Source organism: Salmo salar, chromosome ssa02, assembly GCF_905237065.1.
Source record: "Salmo salar chromosome ssa02, Ssal_v3.1, whole genome shotgun sequence".
Classification (NCBI taxonomy): Eukaryota; Metazoa; Chordata; class Actinopteri; order Salmoniformes; family Salmonidae; genus Salmo; species Salmo salar.
This window is the reverse complement of record NC_059443.1, coordinates 74,217,179-74,241,630: the sequence shown is the minus strand read 5'-3', so window position 1 is coordinate 74,241,630 and position 24,452 is coordinate 74,217,179. Positions and strand designations below refer to the sequence as shown.

At 46.1% G+C, this 24,452-nt stretch overlaps 1 protein-coding gene across 6 annotated transcripts; it reads right to left on the bottom strand.

The window, feature by feature from the left end:
- On the bottom strand, positions 1-24,452 carry b3gntl1 (UDP-GlcNAc:betaGal beta-1,3-N-acetylglucosaminyltransferase-like 1). 6 transcript variants are annotated; one of them, XM_045709891.1, is made up of 13 exons: positions 24,377-24,452; positions 24,011-24,148; positions 23,103-23,219; positions 22,625-22,724; positions 22,457-22,521; positions 15,895-15,960; positions 12,754-12,849; positions 7,453-7,548; positions 6,195-6,319; positions 4,486-4,621; positions 3,418-3,486; positions 2,467-2,541; positions 1-518 (listed from the first exon to the last, which is right to left on the bottom strand). In XM_045709891.1, the coding sequence occupies exons 2-13, from the start codon at positions 24,146-24,148 to the stop codon at positions 438-440; spliced, it is 1,164 nt and encodes a 387-aa protein (XP_045565847.1). In that variant the 5' UTR covers positions 24,377-24,452; the 3' UTR covers positions 1-437. The 6 variants fall into 6 exon arrangements, with proteins under 6 accessions (XP_045565847.1, XP_045565848.1, XP_045565845.1 ...); XM_045709892.1 differs by having other exon boundaries at positions 24,356-24,414; XM_045709889.1 differs by lacking the exon at positions 24,377-24,452 and having other exon boundaries at positions 1-312; positions 421-518; positions 24,011-24,348.

Here is a 24,452-nt window from a genome sequence, read left to right as displayed (position 1 = left end):
CATGTTTGAAAAAGTTTTTATTTATCTCCACGATCAACATGGACATGCTGCCACACATATTACACTAACTAAATGGCTGGCTGGCTGGCAGGCTGGCTGGCTGGCAGGCACACACCAGATGAATGTCATGGTCCATCTATCCTTCTCATCATCCAACCCTCAAACACTCCATTTCCATCTACCAGACCCCCCCTCTCCATCCGTCTCTCCATCCCAGAGTGTTAGTTGAAGTGGTAGAAGTCCACTCCTCCTCTCCATCTCTCCATCCCAGAGTGTTAGTTGAAGTGGTAGAAGTCCACTCCTCCTCTCCATCTCTCCATCCCAGAGTGTTAGTTGAAGTGGTAGAAGTCCACTCCTCCTCTCCATCTCTCCATCCCAGAGTGTTAATTGAAGTGGTAGAAGTCCACTCCTCCTCTCCATCTCTCCATCCCAGAGTGTTAGTTGAAGTGGTAGTAGTCCACTCCTTCTTCCAGATGGAGAGACTTCAGGTTTTCCTCAAACACTCCTCCGGTCATGTCCTGGGAGGACGAAATGACAGAACATGAAAAGAGAGAGAGTGAGGAGGAGATGCTGGTCATCGCTCTAATTATCACCAACGCCCATGGTCAGTCTCATACTTCCTGTCTGTAGGTGAGGTCACATCCTGTTTTGAGTTATCTCTGGCATCTGATTGGTCAACAGTTAAAGAGATAAGGACCAGGGTTGGGGCCAATTCAAATTCATTTCCAGTCAATTCAGAAAGTAAACCTAATTATATTCCAGATGTTCACTGAAAATTGAATTGAAATGGAATTAAACCCAATCCGGTACTTGTAACATATGGGTGTGTTTAACAATTAATTGTGTGATTGGCTCCAGATTGGCTCCAGGTGTGTGTGTGTGTGTCTGCTGAATGTGTGTGTGTGTGTGAGAGAGAGATTGAGTCCAGGTTCCAGTGTCCTCTGACTGAATAATCACTGATCCCAATTCCCATAATTGGCCAATTAGAAGCTCTGGGAGGCAGGGCCAGTCGATTAGCTGTATGCAGCTCATATTTAGATAAATACACCATTAACCGTCTGTCTGCCTGGGCTGGCCAACAGAGTGTGTGTGTGTGTGTGTGTGTGTGTGTGTGTGTGTGTGTGTGGTCTGTGTGTTTTCTAAACCCAGAGGCAATTCAATTCCCCAGTCAAAGGATCACCAAATATCTTTTAGGAAGGCTTTATAACTGTTGAATATCTGTATTTATATTATACCCTGTCTGGTTGTTACTAAGGCTTTATAACTGTTGAATATCTGTATTTATATTATACCCTGTCTGGTTGTTACTAAGGCTTTATAACTGTTATATATATATTTATATTATACCCTGTCTGGTTGTTACTAAGGCTTTATAACTGTTATATATTGATATTATACCCTGTCTGGTTGTTACTAAGGCTTTATAACTGTTATATATATATATTGATATTATACCCTGTCTGGTTGTTACTAAGGCTTTATAACTGTTATATATTTATATTATACCCTGTCTGGTTGTTACTAAGGCTTTATAACTGTTATATATATTTATATTATACCCTGTCTGGTTGTTACTAAGGCTTTATAACTGTTATATATTTATATTATACCCTGTCTGGTTGTTACTAAGGCTTTATAACTGTTATATATTTATATTATACCCTGTCTGGTTGTTACTAAGGCTTTATAACTGTTGAATATCTGTATTTATATTATACCCTGTCTGGTTGTTACTAAGGCTTTATAACTGTTATATATTGATATTATACCCTGTCTGGTTGTTACTAAGGCTTTATAACTGTTATATATTTATTGATATTATACCCTGTCTGGTTGTTACTAAGGCTTTATAACTGTTATATATTGATATTATACCCTGTCTGGTTGTTACTAAGGCTTTATAACTGTTATATATTTATATTATACCCTGTCTGGTTGTTACTAAGGCTTTATAACTGTTATATATTTATATTATACCCTGTCTGGTTGTTACTAAGGCTTTATAACTGTTATATATTTATATTATACCCTGTCTGGTTGTTACTAAGGCTTTATAACTGTTATATATTTATATTATACCCTGTCAGGTTGTTACTAAGGCTTTATAACTGTTATATATTGATATTATACCCTGTCTGGTTGTTACTAAGGCTTTATAACTGTTTAATATATTTATTCAGGAAAAGTGTGAGGCAAAAACGCTGGTTAAAGAGTGTGTGTGAAGGTGAGCACCGGTCAAAGTACCAGTGAGAGGTTCATGGTGAAAAATATTATGCTGCAGTCAAAGATCAGCAGGCTGTGTACGTGTGTGTGTGTGTGTGTGTGTGTGTGTGTGTGTGTGTGTGTGTGCCAGGGCACACGCCCTAGCTCATTATACCATTAGCAGAGATTACCGACCTGGCGGAGATACGATCTGGAACAATGAACAACAGGACACACAAACGCACACACACTTTCTCCACTCACCAGCTTGACACAGATGATGTAGGGTGGAGAGGCATCTCTGTAGTGCAGTACAGGGATCTGAGGCTTGGGCCTCTCCTGGGAGGAAGACAGGAGGAACAAGGAGGAGAGGAAATGGACAGAAACATAATAACATGGTTATGACTTCTCCTTCTGTGGTAGCTTAGCTCCAGGATCTGATCTGACATCTGTGGTAGTTTGGTTCTAGAGTGTTGTGGTATCTATGGTAGTTTGGTTCTAGAGTGTTGTGGTATCTATGGTAGTTTGGTTCTAGAGTGTTGTGGTATCTATAGTAGTTTGGTTCTAGAGTGTTGTGGTATCTATAGTAGTTTGGTTCTAGAGTGTTGTGGTATCTATGGTAGTTTGGTTCCAGAGTGTTGTGGTATCTATGGTAGTTTGGTTCCAGAGTGTTGTGGCATCTATGGTAGTTTATTCTAGAGTGTTGTGGTATCTATGGTAGTTTGGTTCCAGAGTGTTGTGGTATCTATGGTAGTTTGGTTCCAGAGTGTTGTGGTATCTATGGTAGTTTGGTTCCAGAGTGTTGTGGTATCTATGGTAGTTTGGTTCTAGAGTGTTGTGGTATCTATGGTAGTTTGGTTCCAGAGTGTTGTGGTATCTATGGTAGTTTGGTTCCAGAGTGTTGTGGTATCTATGGTAGTTTGGTTCCAGAGTGTTGTGGTATCTATGGTAGTTTGGTTCTAGAGTGTTGTGGTATCTATGGTAGTTTGGTTCTAGAGTGTTGTGGTATCTATGGTAGTTTGGTTCTAGAGTGTTGTGGTATCTATGGTAGTTTGGTTCCAGAGTGTTGTGGCATCTATGGTAGTTTGGTTCCAGAGTGTTGTGGTATCTATGGTAGTTTGGTTCTAGAGTGTTATGGTAGTTTGGTTCTAGAGTGTTATGGTAGTTTGGTTCTAGAGTGTTATGGTAGTTTGGTTCTAGAGTGTAGGGTCTCACCTTGGACTCCTCATAGGTGTAGAAGCCTTTCTTGATCTTATTTTCGTCCACGTCGCAGAACGCTAGAACCTGACCAACACATACACAAACCGCCGTTTGTAAATGTATGTACACACACTATTAAGGTCAAAATCTGTCGTTCTCCCCTGAACAAGGCAGTTAACCCACTGTTCCCCGGGCGCAGAAGACGTGGATGTTGATTAAGGCAGCCCCCCGCACCGCTCTGATTCAGAGGGGTTGGGTTAAATGCAGAAGACACATTTCAGTTGAATGCATTCCGTTGTACAACTGACTAGGTATCCCACTTTCCGTTCCCTATTTCTCCCTCTCTGTCAAATACACAGAAGCCATATATGAAAAGTTAGCAATGCACACCCACACACCCACCAACACACACCCACCCAAACACACCCACTCACCCAAACACACCCACCCACACCCACCCCTGGTGTATCAGTCAGTGTAACAGTAGATAGTGATCCACGACCCATTATGACCAATTGGGACCAGCTGGCTCCTCCTACTACAGTGTCTCAACACAGAGTGTCCCAAATCGCATCCTATTCCCCATTCTGTGCACCACTTTTGACCAAATCGGATCCTATTATTACACTAAATAGGGAATAGGATGCCATTTGAGATGCAGCTCCATGTGGTCATGATGGATCAGAGGATAAAGGATCATTGACCCTACAAACAGATCTAAGGTCAGTGTTCTGGGGAGGAGGGTCTCCTGACCCTACAAACAGATCTAAGGTCAGTGTTCTGGGGAGGAGGGTCTCCTGACCCTACAAACAGATCTAAGGTCAGTGTTCTGGGGAGGAGGGTCTCCTGACCCTACAAACAGATCTAAGGTCAGTGTTCTTGGGGAGGAGGGTCTCCTGACCCTACAAACAGATCTAAGGTCAGTGTTCTGGGGGAGGAGGGTCTCCTGATCCTAGTACTAATCAGAGAGCACCGACGGTGGAAGATGCAACCTAATTGGCTATTGGGAGTTTCGTTAACCTCTCCTGATTGGCTAGCAAATGTTGCATAGCCTTTTGCGATTGGCTGGTGAGAAGTACATACCTTCTTCTGATTGAAGGAACTGAGGCAGCGGTAGAGTTTCCGGCCCTGTTTCCCAGCATTCCATATGGTGAAGGATTCCCATTGGTTGATAACTCTCTCCTGGAGGAAGGCCACACGGAGGTTCCAAATGGTTTCCCTGGAGACCGGAGGAGAGAGGAGGAGTTACAGACATGGACCCCCCCCCCCACACACACACACACACACACACACACACCTAGAACAACAGCCTGATCGTTATCATATGGATACATTAGTGAGCTCTTCCTCTGATGTGATGGTTTGACTAAAACACTGGGCCTCCATGACAAACAACCCTAATCCACCACCATAAACCATGGTTCTAGTCAAATATATATATATATACACACACACACACACAGTGCATGGGTGGTCCCCATAAAGCAGTTTCACTGATGCTTTGATTTAGGAGGACCTAGATTAACACATAGAAATATATACACGCAGTGTGGACACACACACACACACACACACACACACACACACACACACACACACACGATATGTAATCATAGAGGGATTGACTCAGAAGTGTGAAGTGCGTGTCTGGAGAGTTAAGATGGTGGAAAAGAGAAACAGAGAGATTGAGAGAGAGAGAGAAACAGAGAGAGGGAGGGAGAAACAGAGAGAGGGAGGGAGAAACAGAGAGAGAGAGGGAGAAACAGAGAGAGGGAGGGAGAAACAGAGAGAGGGAGGGAGGAGAGAAACAGAGAGAGGGAGGGAGAAACAGAGAGGAGAGAGAGAAACAGAGAGAGGGAGGGAGAAACAGAGAGAGGGGAGGGAGAAACAGAGAGAGGGAGGGAGAAACGAGAGAGGAGGGAGAAACAGAGAGAGGGAGGGAGAAACAGAGAGAGGGAGGGAGAAACAGAGAGAGGGAGGGAGAAACAGAGAGAGGGAGGGAGAAACAGAGAGAGGGAGGGAGAAACAGAGAGAGGGAGGGAGAAACAGAGAGAGGGAGGGAGAAACAGAGAGAGGGAGGGAGAGAGAGAAACAGAGAGAGGGAGGGAGAAACAGAGAGATTGAGAGAGAGAGAGAAACAGAGAGAGGGAGGGAGAAACAGAGAGAGGGAGGGAGAAACAGAGAGAGAGAGAGAGAAACAGAGAGAGAGAGAGAGAAACAGAGAGAGGGAGGGAGAAACAGAGAGAGGGAGGGAGAAACAGAGAGAGGGAGGGAGAAACAGAGAGAGGGAGGGAGAGAGAGAAACAGAGAGATTGAGAGAGAGAGAGAAACAGAGAGAGCAAAAGAGAGAAACAAAGAGGGAGAGAATCAGAGAGAGAGAGAGATAAACAGAGAGAAAGAGAGAGAAAGACAGAGGGAGAGAGAAGTTAAGAGAGAGATAACAGAAGGATCTGGAAATAGACTGATAGACACAAATAGAAAGATGAAAGAGAAAGGAAGACAGGAGAGAGGGAGGAGAGAGGGAGGAGAGGATGATTTGTAAAGGAGTAAATTGTGACAGCGCATCAACAAGGTTAGATATACGATGGACAGATGGAGGGAAGGAAGGAGTGATAACAGGAAAGAGGGGACGAGAGGGTAGGGGAGGTCTTCCCCATCAGAGTATTTACAGAAACAGCCTTTCCGCTACGCGTGTCCTACGTGTGTGTGTCGCTATAGAGGTTGGAAAGGGAAAAACACACACACACGTGTATGTGTGTGTGTGTGTGTGTGTGTGTGTGCGCATGTCTTACTCCAGGACAGAGTGTGTAGCAGCTTGTTGATGGTAGCGGTAGACTAGTAAACACTGGTCCACTCTGACCACACCTCCTCCCTGACCAACACTCTGATAGAACCATAACAGATCCTCTGGAACTCCCTGGAGAGGACAGCAGAGAAGGAGACAGGAGAGAAGAAGAGAACAGGAGAGAGGAAGAGGACAGGAGAGAAGAAGAGAGAAGACAGGAGAGAGGAAGAGAAGAAGAGGACAGGAGAGAAGAAGAGAGAAGACAGGAGAGAGGAAGAGGACAGGAGAGAAGAAGAGAAGAGGACAGGAGAGAAGAAGAGAGAAGACAGGAGAGAAGAAGAGAGAAGACAGGAGAGAAGAAGAGAGAAGACAGGAGAGAAGAAGAGAGAAGACAGGAGAGAAGAAGAGAGAGGAAAGAGAAGAGGACAGGAGAGAAGAAGAGAGAAGACAGGAGAGAAGAAGAGAGAGGAAAGAGAAGAGGACAGGAGAGGAGAAGAGAGAAGAAGAGAGGAAAGAGAAAAGGACAGGAGAGAAGAAGAGAGAAGACAGGAGAGAAGAAGAGAGAGGAAAGAGAAAAGGACAGGAGAGAAGAAGAGAGAAGACAGGAGAGAAGAAGAGAGAGGAAAGAGAAAAGGACAGGAGAGAAGAAGAGAGAAGACAGGAGAGAAGAAGAGAGAGGAAAGAGAAAAGGACAGGAGAGAAGAAGAGAGAAGACAGGAGAGAAGAAGAGAGAGGAAAGAGAAAAGGACAGGAGAGAAGAAGAGAGAAGACAGGAGAGAAGAAGAGAGAGGAAAGAGAAGAGGACAGGAGAGGAGAAGAGAGAAGAAGAGAGAGGAAAGAGAAAAGGACAGGAGAGAAGAAGAGAGAAGACAGGAGAGAAGAAGAGAGAGGAAAGAGAAGAGGACAGGAGAGGAGAAGAGAGAAGAAGAGAGAGGAAAGAGAAAAGGACAGGAGAGAAGAAGAGAGAAGAAGAGAGAGGAAAGAGAAGAGGACAGGAGAGGAGAAGAGAGAGATGAGGGAGGAGGTGGTAGAGAAGGGAAGAGTGAGGTCACACATTATTGAAATGGATTTGTGATCTGATGTTGGACAAGTTAGAGGAGTCTTCATGCAGTCTTGTGCTGCACTTCTTGACCCCTAACCCCTGAGCACACCTGAAAGGGAAGTTCTCCCTCGATAGACTCTGTTCAATTCATTCAAATCGGCATAAGTAGTCGGTTTTAGATTTTAAATTTGACTTGCGTGGAGTTTTAGGGGTGGAGTCTCACCTTGCCGCCCTCGTCAAAGGTTCCGATCCGCTGGAACCAATCCCTGGAGCAGAACCAGGTTGGCATGACGACCGTAGGGCCGTGAGAGGTGTACACCTGAGAGAAGGGAGACACACACACACTCAGCGGAGCAGGACTGCTTGTGGATCCAGAGACTAGAGAGCAGTGAGATATCAATACCCTGCTAGAGAGACTAGAGAGCAGTGAGATATCAACACCCTGCTAGAGAGACTAGAGAGCAGTGAGATATCAATACCCTGCTAGAGAGACTAGAGAGCAGTGAGATATCAACACCCTGCTAGAGAGACTAGAGAGCAGTGAGGTATCAACACCCTGCTAGAGAGAGACTAGAGAGCAGTGAGGTATCAACACCCTGCTAGAGAGACTAGAGAGCAGTGAGGTATCAGCACCCTGCTAGAGAGACTAGAGAGCAGTGAGATATCAACACCCTGCTAGAGAGACTAGAGAGCAGTGAGATATCAACACCCTGCTAGAGAGACTAGAGAGCAGTGAGATATCAGCACCCTGCTAAAGAGACTAGAGAGCAGTGAGATATCAGCACCCTGCTAGAGAGACTAGAGAGCAGTGAGATATCAACACCCTGCTAGAGAGACTAGAGAGCAGTGAGATATCAACACCCTGCTAGAGAGACTAGAGAGCAGTGAGATATCAGCACCCTGCTAGAGAGACTAGAGAGCAGTGAGATATCAACACCCTGCTAGAGAGACTAGAGAGCAGTGAGATATCAGCACCCTGCTAGAGAGAGAGACTAGAGAGCAGTGAGATATCAGCACCCTGCTAGAGAGAGAGACTAGAGAGCAGTGAGATATCAACACCCTGCTAGAGAGAGAGACTAGAGAGCAGTGAGATATCAACACCCTGCTAGAGAGACTAGAGAGCAGAGAGACTAGAGAGCAGAGAGACTAGAGAGCAGAGAGACTAGAGAGCAGAGAGACTAGAGACTAGAGAGACTAGAGAGACTAGAGACTAGAGAGCAGAGAGACTAGAGAGCAGAGAGACTAGAGAGCAGAGAGACTAGAGAGCAGAGAGACTAGAGAGCAGAGAGACTAGAGACTAGAGAGACTAGAGAGCAGAGAGACTAGAGAGCAGAGAGACTAGAGAGCAGAGAGACTAGAGAGCAGAGAGACTAGAGAGCAGAGAGACTAGAGAGCAGTGAGATATCAACACCCTGCTAGAGAGAGACTAGAGAGACTAGAGAGCAGAGAGACTAGAGAGCAGAGAGACTAGAGAGCAGAGAGACTAGAGAGCAGAGAGACTAGAGAGCAGAGAGACTAGAGAGCAGAGAGATATCAGCACCCTGCTAGAGAGAGAGACTAGAGAGCAGTGAGATATCAACACCCTGCTAGAGAGAGACTAGAGAGCAGTGAGGTATCAGCACCCTGCTAGAGAGACTAGAGAGCAGTGAGATATCAACACCCTGCTAGAGAGAGAGACTAGAGAGCAGTGAGATATCAACACCCTGCTAGAGAGAGAGACTAGAGAGCAGTGAGATATCAACACCCTGCTAGAGAGAGAGACTAGAGAGCAGTGAGATATCAACACCCTGCTAGAGAGACTAGAGAGCAGAGAGACTAGAGAGCAGAGAGACTAGAGAGCAGAGAGACTAGAGAGCAGAGAGACTAGAGAGCAGTGAGATATCAACACCCTGCTAGAGAGAGACTAGAGAGACTAGAGAGCAGAGAGACTAGAGAGCAGAGAGACTAGAGAGCAGAGAGACTAGAGAGCAGAGAGACTAGAGAGCAGAGACTAGAGAGCAGAGAGACTAGAGAGCTCTCTCTCATAAAATATTTCACTTGTGTATATTACATTTGTTCTATTTGACGACTTTATTATTTCATTCCAAGTGATCATCTCATCTCTATAGAGCTGCTCCCTGTGCTGTCTGACAGAATCACTAAGTCATCTCATCTCTATAGAGCTGCTCCCTGTGCTGTCTGACAGAATCACTAAGTCATCTCATCTCTATAGAGCTGCTCCCTGTGCTGTCTGACAGAATCACTAAGTCATCTCATCTCTATAGAGCTGCTCCCTGTGCTGTCTGACAGAATCACTAAGTCATCTCATCTCTATAGAGCTGCTCCCTGTGCTGTCTGACAGAATCACTAAGTCATCTCATCTCTATAGAGCTGCTCCCCGTGCTGTCTGACAGAATCACTAAGTCATCTCATCTCTATAGAGCTGCTGCCTGTGCTGTCTGACAGAATCACTAAGTCATCTCATCTCTATAGAGCTGCTCCCCGTGCTGTCTGACAGAATCACTAAGTCATCTCATCTCTATAGAGCTGCTGCCCGTGCTGTCTGACAGAATCACTAACTCATCTCATCTCTATAGAGCTGCTCCCTGTGCTGTCTGACAGAATCACTAAGTCATCTCATCTCTATAGAGCTGCTGCCTGTGCTGTCTGACAGAATCACTAAGTCATCTCATCTCTATAGAGCTGCTCCCTGTGCTGTCTGACAGAATCACTAAGTCATCTCATCTCTATAGAGCTGCTGCCTGTGCTGTCTGACAGAATCACTATTTTAGTAGTTGTTCAAAGTAAATACGGTATACTTTTGTAACTGCTGAATACCAACAACTATCAACCACTTAGATCATGTATTTTCAGGTAGAGATACCTCTCGAAGCAACTGCTCTCCATCCCTCGTCTTCTGTCTCTTCTCTCTCTTCCCACACAGGCCGAACAAGAGGGCTTATGGTCATTGTGGTTAATTACCAGGTTTTCTGCGCTAAACTATGTAGAATATTGGCCTGTAGGAAACGACAACGTCACACAGTTCAGGCTTCATCTGAGTTCATCTCTAGAGAAACACATTGAACTCACAGAAAAAACATTGGTCAATTCGATGTTTAAAAAGGGTTCATCACTCAGCATTACTCCCAGCTGGTGTTCCAGTCCGACTCTGGTCCAGGTCACTAATCAACAACATTCCCATTGTTATCCCCACTACTGTTCTCTGGGACTATTCCCACATCACATCACTGATTTCCATTACAGATGAAACTGGAGAAAAACATCTGGACTGGCAGCTGAATAGAATCTGAATCTGCTGTGTGAGTGAGAGTGTGTGTGTGTGTGTGTGTGTGAGTGAGAGAGAGTGAGAGAGTGTGTGTGTGTCCCACCTTATGTCCACTCTCTCTAAACCTAAATTCCAACATTCGCATTTAGCAAATGTCAGCTGTTCAAGATTATATTTGTTTTTTTAGAAAGTTGTGACAGTCATACCGAGGGAGAGACACAGAGAGAGGAGAGAAAGAGGGAGAGACACAGAGAGGAGAGGAAGAGACACAGAGAGAGGAGAGAGGGAGAGAGGAGAGGAGAGGAAAGAGGGAGAGAGAGGAGAGGAAAGAGGGAGAGACAGAGGAAAGAGGGAGAGAGAGAGGAGAGGAAAGAGGGAGAGGAGAGGAGAGAGACACAGAGAGAAGAGAGTAGAGAGAACGAGGGAGTGAGAAAGGAAAAGACAAAGGCTAGATAGATAGATAGCGATGTGATGACGTGTTCACAGTGGGGGAGTTGTAGTGTGTAGTTATGGAACAGCCATATCTAATGTCCTTCAGCTGAACACTGTGCTTCCAATCATATCTTCAACTCAGAAAGAACAGACTCCACAGGCTAGAGAACACACAACACACACACACACACACACACACACACACAGCACCTTAGATAAACCTATGAGAGAGAGAGGGGAGAGGTAGAGAGAGAGGAGAGGGAAGAGGTAGGGAGAGAGAGAGAGGTAGAGAGAGAGAGAGGGGAGAGGTAGAGAGAGAGGAGAGGGAAGAGGTAGAGAGAGAGGAGAGGGAAGAGGTAGGGAGAGAGAGAGAGGTAGAGAGAGAGAGAGGGGAGAGGTAGAGAGAGAGGAGAGGGAAGAGGTAGGGAGAGAGAGAGAGGTAGAGAGAGAGAGAGGGGAGAGGTAGAGAGAGAGGAGAGGGAAGAGGTAGAGAGAGAGAGAGGGGAGAGGTAGAGAGAGAGGAGAGGGAAGAGGTAGGGAGAGAGAGAGAGGTAGAGAGAGAAAGAAGGAGTAGAGGGTTACTGAGGGGTTAGATTGCTACACACAAAGGGAAGGAGAAATAGAACAAGTGTGAGGGAGGGAGAAAGAAAGACAGAAAGACAGAAAGAGAGAGAAAGAGAGAGAAAGGGAGGGAGAAAGAAAGACAGCAAGAGAGGGAGAAAGACAGAAAGAGAGGGAGAAAGAAAGACAGACCGAAAGAGGGAGAAAGAAAGAAAGAAAGACAAAGAGAGGGAGAGAAGAGATGGAGAGAAAGAGAGGGAGAAAGACAGAAAGAAAGACAAAGAGAGGGAGAGAAGAGATGGAGAGAAAGAGAGGGAGAAAGACAGAAAGAAAGACAAAGAGAGGGAGAGAAGAGATGGAGAGAAAGAGAGGGAGAAAGAAAGACAGAAAGAGGGAGAAAGACAGAAAGAGAGGGAGAAACTCATATGTAGAGATAATCACCACACCAACAGAATCTATGATCTCATTCTGGCCCATGAAATTCAATACCATAGAAATATATTTACTTGGAATGTCTGTCTGTACACAGTACAGTGTGTGTGTGTGTGTATATACAGAGTGTGTGTGTGTGTGTGTGTGTGTGTGTGTACAGTGTGTGTCTTCACGTGGACCAGCCAGGCAAAAGCCAGATCAGTTGTATGCAGTCCTGTCTCCTAGACGACAGGACTGCACTGAATCACAGAGCTTTACTTTCCTCTCCCTGAGTTAGAGCTGAATCACAGAGCTTTACTTTCCTCTCCCTGAGTTAGAGCTGAATCACAGAGCTTTACTTTCCTCTCCCTGAGTTAGAGCTGAATCACAGAGCTTTACTTTCCTCTCCCTGAGTTAGAGCTGAATCACAGAGCTTTACTTTCCTCTCCCTGAGTTAGAGCTGAATCACAGAGCTTTACTTTCCTCTCAAGTATTTAGGCTTGCAAAATTCAGCCAACTTTCAGAAAATTCCCAGGTTTTCCAGAAATCCTGGTTGGAAGATTCTTATTCTCTCCTGATTCCGGGAATCTTCCAACTGGGATCTTTGGAAAACCTGGGAATTTTGCACGATACCAGCCCATCCTAAAGCCAGGAGTCATCTCAGTCTCACACACACAAATATAGGTATAATAATTATGTAATTTTACACAAGTGGTCCTCCTGTTTCCTCTGGTGTGTGTGTGTGTGTGTGTGTGTGGAAACTGCAGGCTCCAGGTACGGATCCTGTTTCCATCGGCCCTGGCCACTGTCTGGCACGTGACCCCCACATACACACACATCCTGAGTGTGTGTTACCTGGGTGCTGAGTTGATCCTGGCTGATGTTGTTGATCCAGCGTGTGTAGCGCTCAGTAGATCCCTCTGGATCCCTGCGGACCTGACAGCCAATCAACTGAGAGAAACACAGAAACACCTCTTAGTGATCTACTAGATACATCAACACAAACACTCACACCACACTGATCACACCACACTGATCACACCACACTGATCACACCACACTGATCACACCACACTGATCACACCACACTGATCACACCACACTGATCACATATGATGTATGGAAGAGAGAGAGAGGAGGGAGGGCTGGAGAGAGAGACACAGAGAGAGAGACACAGAGAGAGAGACACAGAGAGAGCGAGCGAGGGAGACAGAGCGAGCGAGGGAGACAGAGCGAGCGAGGGAGACAGAGCGAGCGGGGAGAAAACTAAGAGAGAAAGGCAAAGATGGAATGCTTTTTCTGTTTTGCATCTCAATGATCCACCAGACAGAGAGAGAGAGAGATGGAATTTGCCGACGAGTATGTAAACCACCACTTCCCTCCGTATTATTGGTCAACGTGCAATCATTGGAAAACAAACCGAACGATCTACGATTTAAGACTATCCTACCAACAGGATGTTAAAAACTGTAATATCTTATGTTTCACCGAGACGTGGCTGAACGACGACGCGGATAATATAGAGCTGGCTGGCTTCTCCGTGCATCGGCAGGACAGAGAAGTTACGTCTGTTAAGACGAGGGGCGGGGGTGAGTGTCTATTTGTCAATAACCTACTACAACGGCTCTGACGTTCGTCGGATGTGGCAGGGCTTGAAAAATATCACGGACTACAAAGGGAAACCCAGCCACGAGCTGCCCAGCGACACGAGCCTATCAGACGAGCGAAATGCCTTTTATGCTCGCTTTGAGGCAAGCAACACTTAAGCATGCATGAGAGCACCAGCTATTCCAGACGACTGTGTGATCACGCTCTCCGTAGCCGATGTGAGCAAGACCTTTAAAAAGGTCAACATTCACAAAGCCGCGGGTCCAGACGGATTACCAGGACGTGTTCTCAAAGCATGCGCGGACTAACGGGCAAGTGTCTTCACTGATATGTTCAACCTCTCCCTGACCGAGTCTGTAATACCTACATGTCACAAATAGACCACCATAGTCCCTGTGCCCAAGAACACTAAGGTAACATGCCTATATGATTACCGCCCCGTAGCATTCACGCCAGTAGCCATGAAGTGCTTTGAAAGGCTGTTCATGGCTCACAACACCGCCATGCCGGAAACACTAGACCCATTCCAAATCGCATACTGCCCCAACAGATCCACAGATGATCAATCTCACTCCACACTGCACTTCCACACCTAGACAAAAGGAACACTTATGTGAGAATGCTATTCATTGACTACAGCTCAGCGTTCAACACCATAGTACCCACAAAGCTCATCACTAAGCTAAATACCCTGGGACTAAACACCTCCCTCTGCAACTGGATCCTGGATTTCCGGACGGGCCGCCCCCAGGTGGTAAGGGTAGGCAACAACACATCTGCCATGCTGATCCTCAACACTGGGGCCCCTCAGGGTGTGTGCTTAGTCCCCTCCTGTACTCCCTGTTCACCCACTACTGCGTGACCAAGCATGACTCCAACACCATCATTAAGTTTGCTGACGACACAACAATGGTAGGCCTGATCACCGACAACGATGAGACAGCCTAAAGGGATGAGGTCAGAGACCTGGCAGTGTGGTGCCAGGACAACAACCTATGTGAGCAAGACAAAGGAGCTGATCGTGGACTACAGGAAAAGGAGGGCCAAACAGGCCCCTGTTAAAATCGACGGGGCTGAAGTGGAGCGGGTCGAGAGTTAAGTTCCTTGGTGTCCACATCACCAACTAACTATCATGGTCCAAACACATCAAGACAGTTGTGAAGAGGGCACGACAAAACTTTTTCCCCCTATATGACAGGACCTATATGATAGGCGGTGTCAGAGGAAGGCTATGCATAGTAACTTTACAAAATACCTCGACTAACCTGCACCCCCGCACATTGACTCGGTACCGGTACCCCATGTATACAGCCACGTTATTATGTAATTTTCTTGTGTTACTTAAAAAAATAATTGACAAAAAATTCACTTGTTTATTTAGTAAATATTTTATTAACTCTATTTCTTCAACGAACAGTGTTGGTTAAGGCTTGTAAGTAAGCATCTCCCAGTAAGGTATACACCTGTTGTATTCAGCACATGTGACATATAACATTTGATTTGAATGCTTTTTCTGTTCTTCATCTATCCCAATGACCCACCAGACAGATAGAGAGGAACGATCTACCAGACAGATAGAGAGGAACGATCTACCAGACAGATAGAGAGGAACGATCTACCAGACAGATAGAGAGGAACGATCTACCAGACAGATAGAGAGGAACGATCTACCAGACAGATAGAGAGGAACGATCTACCAGACAGATAGAGAGGAACGATCTACCAGACAGATAGAGAGGAACGATCTACCAGACAGATAGAGAGGAACGATCTACCAGACAGATAGAGAGGAACGATCTACCAGACAGATAGAGAGGAACGATCTACCAGTGGAGATGTAAAACAACCCTAAAGTCAACCCATATTATTATTCCACATAGATGAACCAATCCCTCTCATTTCCTCTCTACACCCTGTCTGCTGCACACCCACACAGTTCAAAGGGCAAATAAGCAGAGAAAACCACATGGCCTGACTTCCCTTTTTCCCCATTCTCTCGCTCTCTCTATTATCTCTCGGTCCCTCTCTCTACCCACCCCCATCTCCTGCAACTCTCCCTCACCTACTACACATGACCCCCTAACCTTTGACCTGTAATCCCACAGCTCACACTGAGACACACCTTAATATACACCCACACCACTCTATCAGGAACACTACCCCACTACACAGGACAGAAGGAATTTGTGGAACTCCGGACATACAGAATGTTAAGGTTTTCCTGTCTGTTATGATCATTTAGAGTAGACAGGGAGAGCGGGAGAGAGGAGATAGAGGGAGGGAGAAGATGGAGAGAGGTAGGAGATGGAGGAGAAGGAGAGAGGGAGGGACAACTCACCAGACTAGAGCTGTACTCCCTGGGCTCTAGACAGACAGAGTAGTACTTACAGAGGTAGAGTTGAAGAGGCAGGCCTCGTATTGGAGATGTATTCGCTGAGGCATCATCACATCATCCTGGAATACACACAGTTACAGTTAGCATGCTCTCTCTCTCACACACAAGGTTAGCTCTCGCTCTCTCACACACACACACACAAGGTTAGCTAGCTCTCTCTCACACACACACACACACACAAGGTTAGCTAGCTCTCTCTCTCACACACAAGGTTAGCTCTCTCTCACACACACACAAGGTTAGCTGCTCTCTCACACACACACAAGGTTAGCTCTCTCTCACACACAAGGTTAGCTAGCTCTCTCTCTCACACACAAGGTTAGCTAGCTCTCTCTCACACACACAAGGTTAGCTCTCGCTCACACACACACAAGGTTAGCTAGCTCTCTCTCACACACAAGGTTAGCTCTCTCTCACACACAAGGTTAGCTCTCTCTCACACACAAGGTTAGCTCTCTCTCACACACAAGGTTAGCTCTCTCTCACACACAAGGTTAGCTCTCTCTCACACACAAGGTTAGCTCTCTCTCACACACAAGGTTAGCTCTCTCTCACACACAAGGTTAGCTCTCTCTCACACACAAGGTTAGCTAGCTCTCTCTCTCACACACACACAAGGTTAGCTAGCTCTCTCTCACACACACACACAAGGTTAGCTAGCTCTCTCTCACACACACAAGGTTAGCTAGCTCTCTCTCACACACACAAGGTTAGCTCTCTCTCACACACACAAGGTTAGCTCTCTTTCACACACAAGGTTAGCTCTCTCTCACACACAAGGTTAGCTCTCTCTCACACACAAGGTTAGCTCTCTCTCACACACAAGGTTAGCTCTCTCTCACACACAAGGTTAGCTCTCTCTCACACACAAGGTTAGCTAGCTCTCTCTCTCACACACACAAGGTTAGCTCTCTCTCACACACAAGGTTAGCTAGCTCTCTCTCACACACACAAGGTTAGCTCTCTCTCACACACAAGGCTAGCTAGCTCTCTCTCAAACACACAAGGTTAGCTCTCTCACACACACACACAAGGTTAGCTCTCTCTCTCACACACACAAGGTTAGCTCTCTCTCTCACACACACAAGGTTAGCTCTCTCTCTCACACACACAAGGTTAGCTCTCTCTCTCACACACAAGGTTAGCTAGCTCTCTCTCACACACACACAAGGTTAGCTAGCTCTCTCTCACACACACAAGGTTAGCTCTCTCTCACACACACAAGGTTAGCTAGCTCTCACACACAAGGTTAGCTAGCTCTCTCTCAAACACACAAGGTTAGCTCTCTCACACACACAAGGTTAGCTCTCTCACACACACAAGGTTAGCTCTCTCACACACACACAAGGTTAGCTCTCTCTCACACACACGGTTAGCTCTCTCTCACACACACAAGGTTAGCTAGCTCTCTCACACACAAGGTTAGCTAGCTCTCTCACACACACAAGGTTAGCTAGCTCTCTCACACACACAAGGTTAGCTAGCTCTCTCACACACACAAGGTTAGCTAGCTCTCTCACACACACAAGGTTAGCTAGCTCTCTCACACACACAAGGTTAGCTAGCTCTCTCACACACACAAGGTTAGCTAGCTCTCTCACACACACAAGGTTAGCTAGCTCTCTCTCAAACACACAAGGTTAGCTCTCTCACACACACAAGGTTAGCTCTCTCACACACACAAGGTTAGCTCTCTCAAACACACAAGGTTAGCTCTCTCAAACACACAAGGTTAGCTCTCTCACACACACAAGGTTAGCTCTCTCACACACACAAGGTTAGCTCTCTCACACACACACAAGGTTAGCTCTCTCACACACACACAAGGTTAGCTCTCTCACACACACACAAGGTTAGCTCTCTCACACACACAAGGTTAGCTCTCTCACACACACAAGGTTAGCTCTCTCTCACACACAAGGTTAGCTCTCTCTCACACACACACACACAAGGTTAGCTCTCTCTCACACACACACACAAGGTTAGCTCTCTCTCACACACACACACAAGGTTAGCTCTCTCTCACACACACACAAGGTTAGCTAGCTCTCTCACACACACAAGGTTAGCTAGCTCTCTCACACACACTCAAGGTTAGCTAGCTCTCTCACACACACAAGGTTAGCTAGCTCTCTCACACACACAAGGTTAGCTAGCTCTCTCACACACACAAGGTTAGCTAGCTCTCTCACACACACAAGGTTAGCTAGCTCTCTCACACACACAAGGTTAGCTAGCTCTCTCTCAAACACACAAGGTTAGCTCTCTCACACACACAAGGTTAGCTCTCTCACACACACAAGGTTAGCTCTCTCACACACACAAGGTTAGCTCTCTCACACACACAAGGTTAGCTCTCTCACACACACAAGGTTAGCTCTCTCACACACACAAGGTTAGCTCTCTCACACACACAAGGTTAGCTCTCTCACACACACAAGGTTAGCCCTCTCACACACACAAGGTTAGCTCTCTCACACACACAAGGTTAGCTCTCTCACACACACACAAGGTTAGCTCTCTCACACACACACACAAGGTTAGCTCTCTCACACACACACACAAGGTTAGCTCTCTCACACACACAAGGTTAGCTCTCTCTCACACACACGGTTAGCTCTCTCTCACACACACACAAGGTTAGCTAGCTCTCTCACACACACATGGTTAGCTCTCTCTCACACACACACGGTTAGCTAGCTCTCTCACACACACACTAGGTTAGCTAGCTCTCTCACACACACAAGGTTAGCTAGCTCTCTCACACACACAAGGTTAGCTAGCTCTCTCACACACACAAGGTTAGCTAGCTCTCACACACACACACACACACACAAGGTTAGCTAGCTCTCACACACACACGGTTAGCTCTCTCTCTCACACACACACACACAGTTAGCTCTCTCTCTCACACACACACAAGGTTAGCTAGCTCTCTCACACACAAGGTTAGCTAGCTCTCTCACACACAAGGTTAGCTAGCTCTCTCACACACAAGGTTAGCTAGCTCTCTCACACACAAGGTTAGCTAGCTCTCTCACACACAAGGTTAGCTAGCTCTCTCACACACAAGGTTAGCTAGCTCTCTCACACACAAGGTTAGCTAGCTCTCTCACACACAAGGTTAGCTAGCTCTCTCACACAAAAGGTTAGCTAGCTCTCTCACACAAAAGGTTAGCTAGCTCTCTCACACACAAGGTTAGCTAGATCTCACACACACACAAGGTTAGCTAGATCTCACACACACACAAGTTTAGCTAACTCTCTCACACACACGGTTAGCTCGCTCTCACACACACACGGTTAGCTCTCTCTCTCACACACACACAGTTAGCTCTCTCTCTCACACACACACACGGTTAGCTCTCTCTCTCACACACACACACGGTTAGCTAGCTCTCACACACACACACGGTTAGCTCTCTCTCTCACACACACACACGGTTAGCTAGCTCTCACACACACACACGGTTAGCTCTCGCGCTCACACACACAAGGTTAGCTCTCGCGCTCACACACACAAGGTTAGCTAGCTCTCTCACACACAAGGTTAGCTAGCTCTCTCACACACAAGGTTAGCTAGCTCTCTCACACACAAGGTTAGCTAGCTCTCTCACACACAAGGTTAGCTAGCTCTCTCACACACAAGGTTAGCTAGCTCTCTCACACACAAGGTTAGCTAGCTCTCTCACACACAAGGTTAGCTAGCTCTCTCACACACAAGGTTAGCTAGCTCTCTCACACACAAGGTTAGCTAGCTCTCGCACACACAAGGTTAGCTAGCTCTCGCACACACAAGGTTAGCTAGATCTCACACACACAAGGTTAGCTAGATCTCACACACACAAGGTTAGCTAGCTCTCACACACACAAGGTTAGCTAGCTCTCACACACACAAGGTTAGCTAGCTCTCACACACACAAGGTTAGCTAGCTCTCACACACACAAGGTTAGCTAGCTCTCACACACACACAAGGTTAGCTAGCTCTCACACACACACGGTTAGCTAGCTCTCACACACACACAAGGTTAGCTCTCTCTCTCTCTCACACACACACACACACACACACACACACACACACACACACACACACACACACACACACACACACACACACACACGGTTAGCTAGCTCTCTCACAAACATTTCAAGGCGTGTTGATGGGTTGTTTGTTATGACTAGAGCACTCCGGGAGGTCGCAACCTTCAGAGAGGATCTAAACAGACATGTTCAGAATCAACACTTACACACACATCAGACATAACACACCAGAGGTAGACAGAGAGAGAGAGACAGACAGAGGTGGAAAGAGAGAAAGAGAAAAACAGAAATGAGGGTCTACTATACAAATTGATAGAAAGTGGTGTTGGGGGGAAAAACATAGGACATTATGAAACCCATGTACACAAACAACAAGTGTGAGGTATTTTTTTCCCACAGGGATGCAGCTTAAGCCCCACCCTCTTCAACATATATATCAACGAATTGGCGAGGGCACTAGAGCAGTCTGCAGCACCCGGCCTCACCCTACTAAAATCTGAAGTGAAATGTCTACTGATGATCTGGTGCTTCTGTCCCCAACCAAGGAGGGCCTTCAGCAGCACCTAGATCTTCTGCACAGATTCTGCCAGACCTGGGCCCTGACGGTAAATCTCAGCAAGATAAAAATAATGGTGTTCCAAAAAAGGTCCAGTCACCAGGACCACAAATACAAATTCCATCTAGACTCCGTTGCCATAGAGCGCACAAAAACTATACATACCTCGGCCTAAACATCAGCGCCACAGGTAACTTCCACAAAGCTGTGAACGATCTGAGAGACAAGGCAAGATGGGCCTCCTACGCCATCAAAAGGAACATAAAATTCATCATACCAATTCGAATCTGGCAAAAAAACACTTGAATCAGTTATAGAACCCATTGTTCTTTGTGAGGTCTGGGGTCTGCTCACCGACCAATAATTCCCAAAATGGGACAAACACCAAACTGAGTGTTCTAATTCCACAACAACTGTTAAACCACATCAGGAGAGGTCAAGAGTAGCTGCCCTTTAATTGAATTGTGCCCCAGAGAGAGCCTGTTGTGTTTGGTTAGCGGTGTTTCTATAACGGTTCTTGTAGCAGTGTACATGTGATGGGAGAGTTTGTAAAACAAACACCCACCCCATTGATGGAAATCATCATGATATCATTCTTCCAGGTGGACTACTTTACAGTCAACATTTCATTGGGAAGGTTTTTGGGGGAAGCCTTTAGAAATGACTGTCTCCTGCACGCTAACCGTTTCTGCACGCTAACCGTTTCGGCACACTGACCGTTTCTGCACGCTAACTGGCTACACAGAAACAGGCTACACAGAAACAGGCGTTACTTCTTCAGGAAACAGGAATCACTGCTGCATTCTCTTCGTGGATTATCAGAAACTAATTAACCAACTACTATTCTACTACGTTCAATACATTTAACTTCCTCAGTCCAGAGGCTCAGCCAATGATTTCCATATGAGACACCCCACCCCAAAAATGCTTTTACTTCGGATCTACCCGACTCATTCTATTAAACTCTGAGAGGGCGGAGAAGATAATATTTACAGAGATACTGAACTCTATTTGACCATTTCATTATATTTCTGAGAAACGGTCTGATTTTATCACCGTTTTCCTTCAACTCTGTTTCAGCCCAGTCAGGATAAGAAAGAGTCTCATTTCAGGAATTATGCTTTTCTTGGGGCACAGAACAGCTCCAGGCATCTTTTACACACACACACACACACACACACACACACACACACACACACACACACACACACACGGCAGGGGCCAGAACTCGTGACTATAATTCAGTTCCATTTTCATATTTTTCGTGCGTCACAAGCCAGAGCATATCCAAGTGTGTGTGTGTGTGTGTGTGTGTGTGTGTGTGTGTGTGTGTGTGTGTGTGTGTGTGTGTGATGTCCCTGGCTGCGATGTCTCTGTTTAGTGCTTTGGTTCTCTGGCTCTCAGATGCGGCCATTGGAATGGTCTGAAATGTAGAAACTCCGCCCACCTCTGGCAGCGGGCCATGAAAAACAAACTGGCACATTGACATGACACCAGTAACATGCAGAGGAGCTTAGGCTCATTTAGCAATTACTAAGTGTAACACACACACATTCTAACACAAACACTCACACAGACTGGAGTCTCAGTCCTCATTTTATACTGACAGCTCTGTCAAACATTTACTCTGATACAGTACCCACCTGTTATATAGCCTGTGTGTGTGTGTGTGTTTGTGTGTGGTACTAAACGTGGCCAAGATGTGTCAGACAGCAGTAGCTAGAGCGTGACGATGACTCCCTCCAGACCGCTACAACACACACACACACACACACACACACACACACACACACACACACACACACACACACACACACACACACACACACACACACACACACACACACACACACACACACACACACACACACACACACTCCACCTCTCTCTCCCACATACTGACACACATTATCACACAGGAGACAGGTTAACATAAACACGTTGTGTTGTGACTCACAGCGTCCTGAAAGCAGAGGTACGTTCCAGAGCTCTGAGACACAGCCTGGTTCTTGGCATGACCCACTGGAGGAGAGGAGAGAGAGGAGATCAGCATGGGGCCTGTTACAATACACACACACCTCACGTACACACACCTCGCATACACACCTTGTGTTCGTACACTTACCTCCTCTGGGTTGGGCGGAGTCATGGCCAGAGATCACCATGGAAACACCTCTCCTTTCCAGCCTCTCCCTCCAGCCCTCCACTATTGCTCTGGAACTATCCTGACACACACAAACACACAAAACCACACACACACACAACCCATACACGCACGTATGTAACTCACAGTGCTGTAGTATTAGTAGTACTGCAGTAATACTATAGTAGCATTCAATAACTCACAGTGGTGTAGTGTAGTATTGGTACTACTGCAGTAGTATTCTGATAACTCACAGTGCTGTAGTATTAGTAGTACTGTAGTAGTATTCTGATAATTCACATTGCTGTAGTATTGGTAGTACTGTAGTAGTACTGTAGTAGTATTCTGATAACTCACAGTGCAGTAGTATTAGTAGTACTGTAGTAGTACTATAGTAGTATTCTAATAACTCACAGTGCAGTAGTATTAGTAGTACTGCAGTAGTATTCTAGTAACTCACAGTGCTGGCGTCATCGTAGACAGACAGTTCCATAGAGCCAGTATAGTCCTGGTTCAAAATCCCCTGCAGACACTCATCCAGCCAGCAGGAGGCGTTATGCACTGGCATGACTATAGACTAGAGACAGACAGACAGGAGGGGTTATACACTGGCATGACTATAGACTAGAGACAGACAGACAGGAGGGGTTATACACTGGCATGACTATAGACTAGAGACAGACAGACAGGAGGGGTTATACACTGGCATGACTATGGACTAGAGACAGACAGACAGGAGGGGTTATACACTGGCATGACTATAGACTAGAGAGAGACAGACAGGAGGGGTTATACACTGGCATGACTATAGACTAGAGAGAGACAGACAGGAGGGGTTATACACTGGCATGACTATAGAGAGACAGACAGGAGGGGTTACACTGGCATGACTATAGACTAGAGAGAGACAGACGTTGTGTCAAGTCAGCTAGCTAATTATTATTAGCCAACGTGCGAACAGGCACCAAGCAGATGTTCTGCCACAAAGTAAACAAAAACCAAGGTAAAACGCCAATCTGCAATTGCAACATCCTTATACATTCTTCATATGAGCTTGTTTCACTCCAATGTTTGTCAGCATTGTAAATGTAAACAAACACTGTATAGCGTTAAAACATGCTTAAAGCTATCATTTGTATAATTTGGATGGTCAGTCCTTGCTTGCATCCAAAGCTCTGTCCATGAATTTGAGTGGTTACATTTTTCCAGGCCCAGTCCTCAGAATTTTTACAATAACAGAGGCTTGACAGACTGGTACATTTCCCATCCGGTATGGTTATCTAGGCCAGTGAAATGTTCTCTCGTGGACAAACAGAGGTAACAATGTTGGTTCTGGGTTGTTGCCGAGATTAGTGATATGTCACCTACCACCTCCACTGCCCTGCTTGTCTTCCCCCCTCCACCTCCGACCGACCCATCCTGAACGCACTCCCCCTTGCAGAGCCGCTTGGCGGGGACAGAGTCGGCCTCCTGCCCATTGGGATGCGCCAGCGAACAGGTATTCATCTGCACAAACAAAGAAGACACGATAAAAACACGCTTTTTTTGCCGAAAACTGGCTAGCGGATTTGAAAGAACGTCAACGGAGAAAGCACACGTGGGATATTTATAGCGATATCTGCTCTTATAGAATGCATGACTTTGCATTACGATGTTACACTCGTTCTAGAGTGAGCTGCTTTCATTTGAGCTGTAAAACACCAAAATACATACAAATTTGCTCTGGAAACTTGCCTCGATGATAGCAGCTCCACTTCCGCAAACAAAGGTGACAAATCGCTCATTGGTCAGTTTAAAACACGGACAAGCT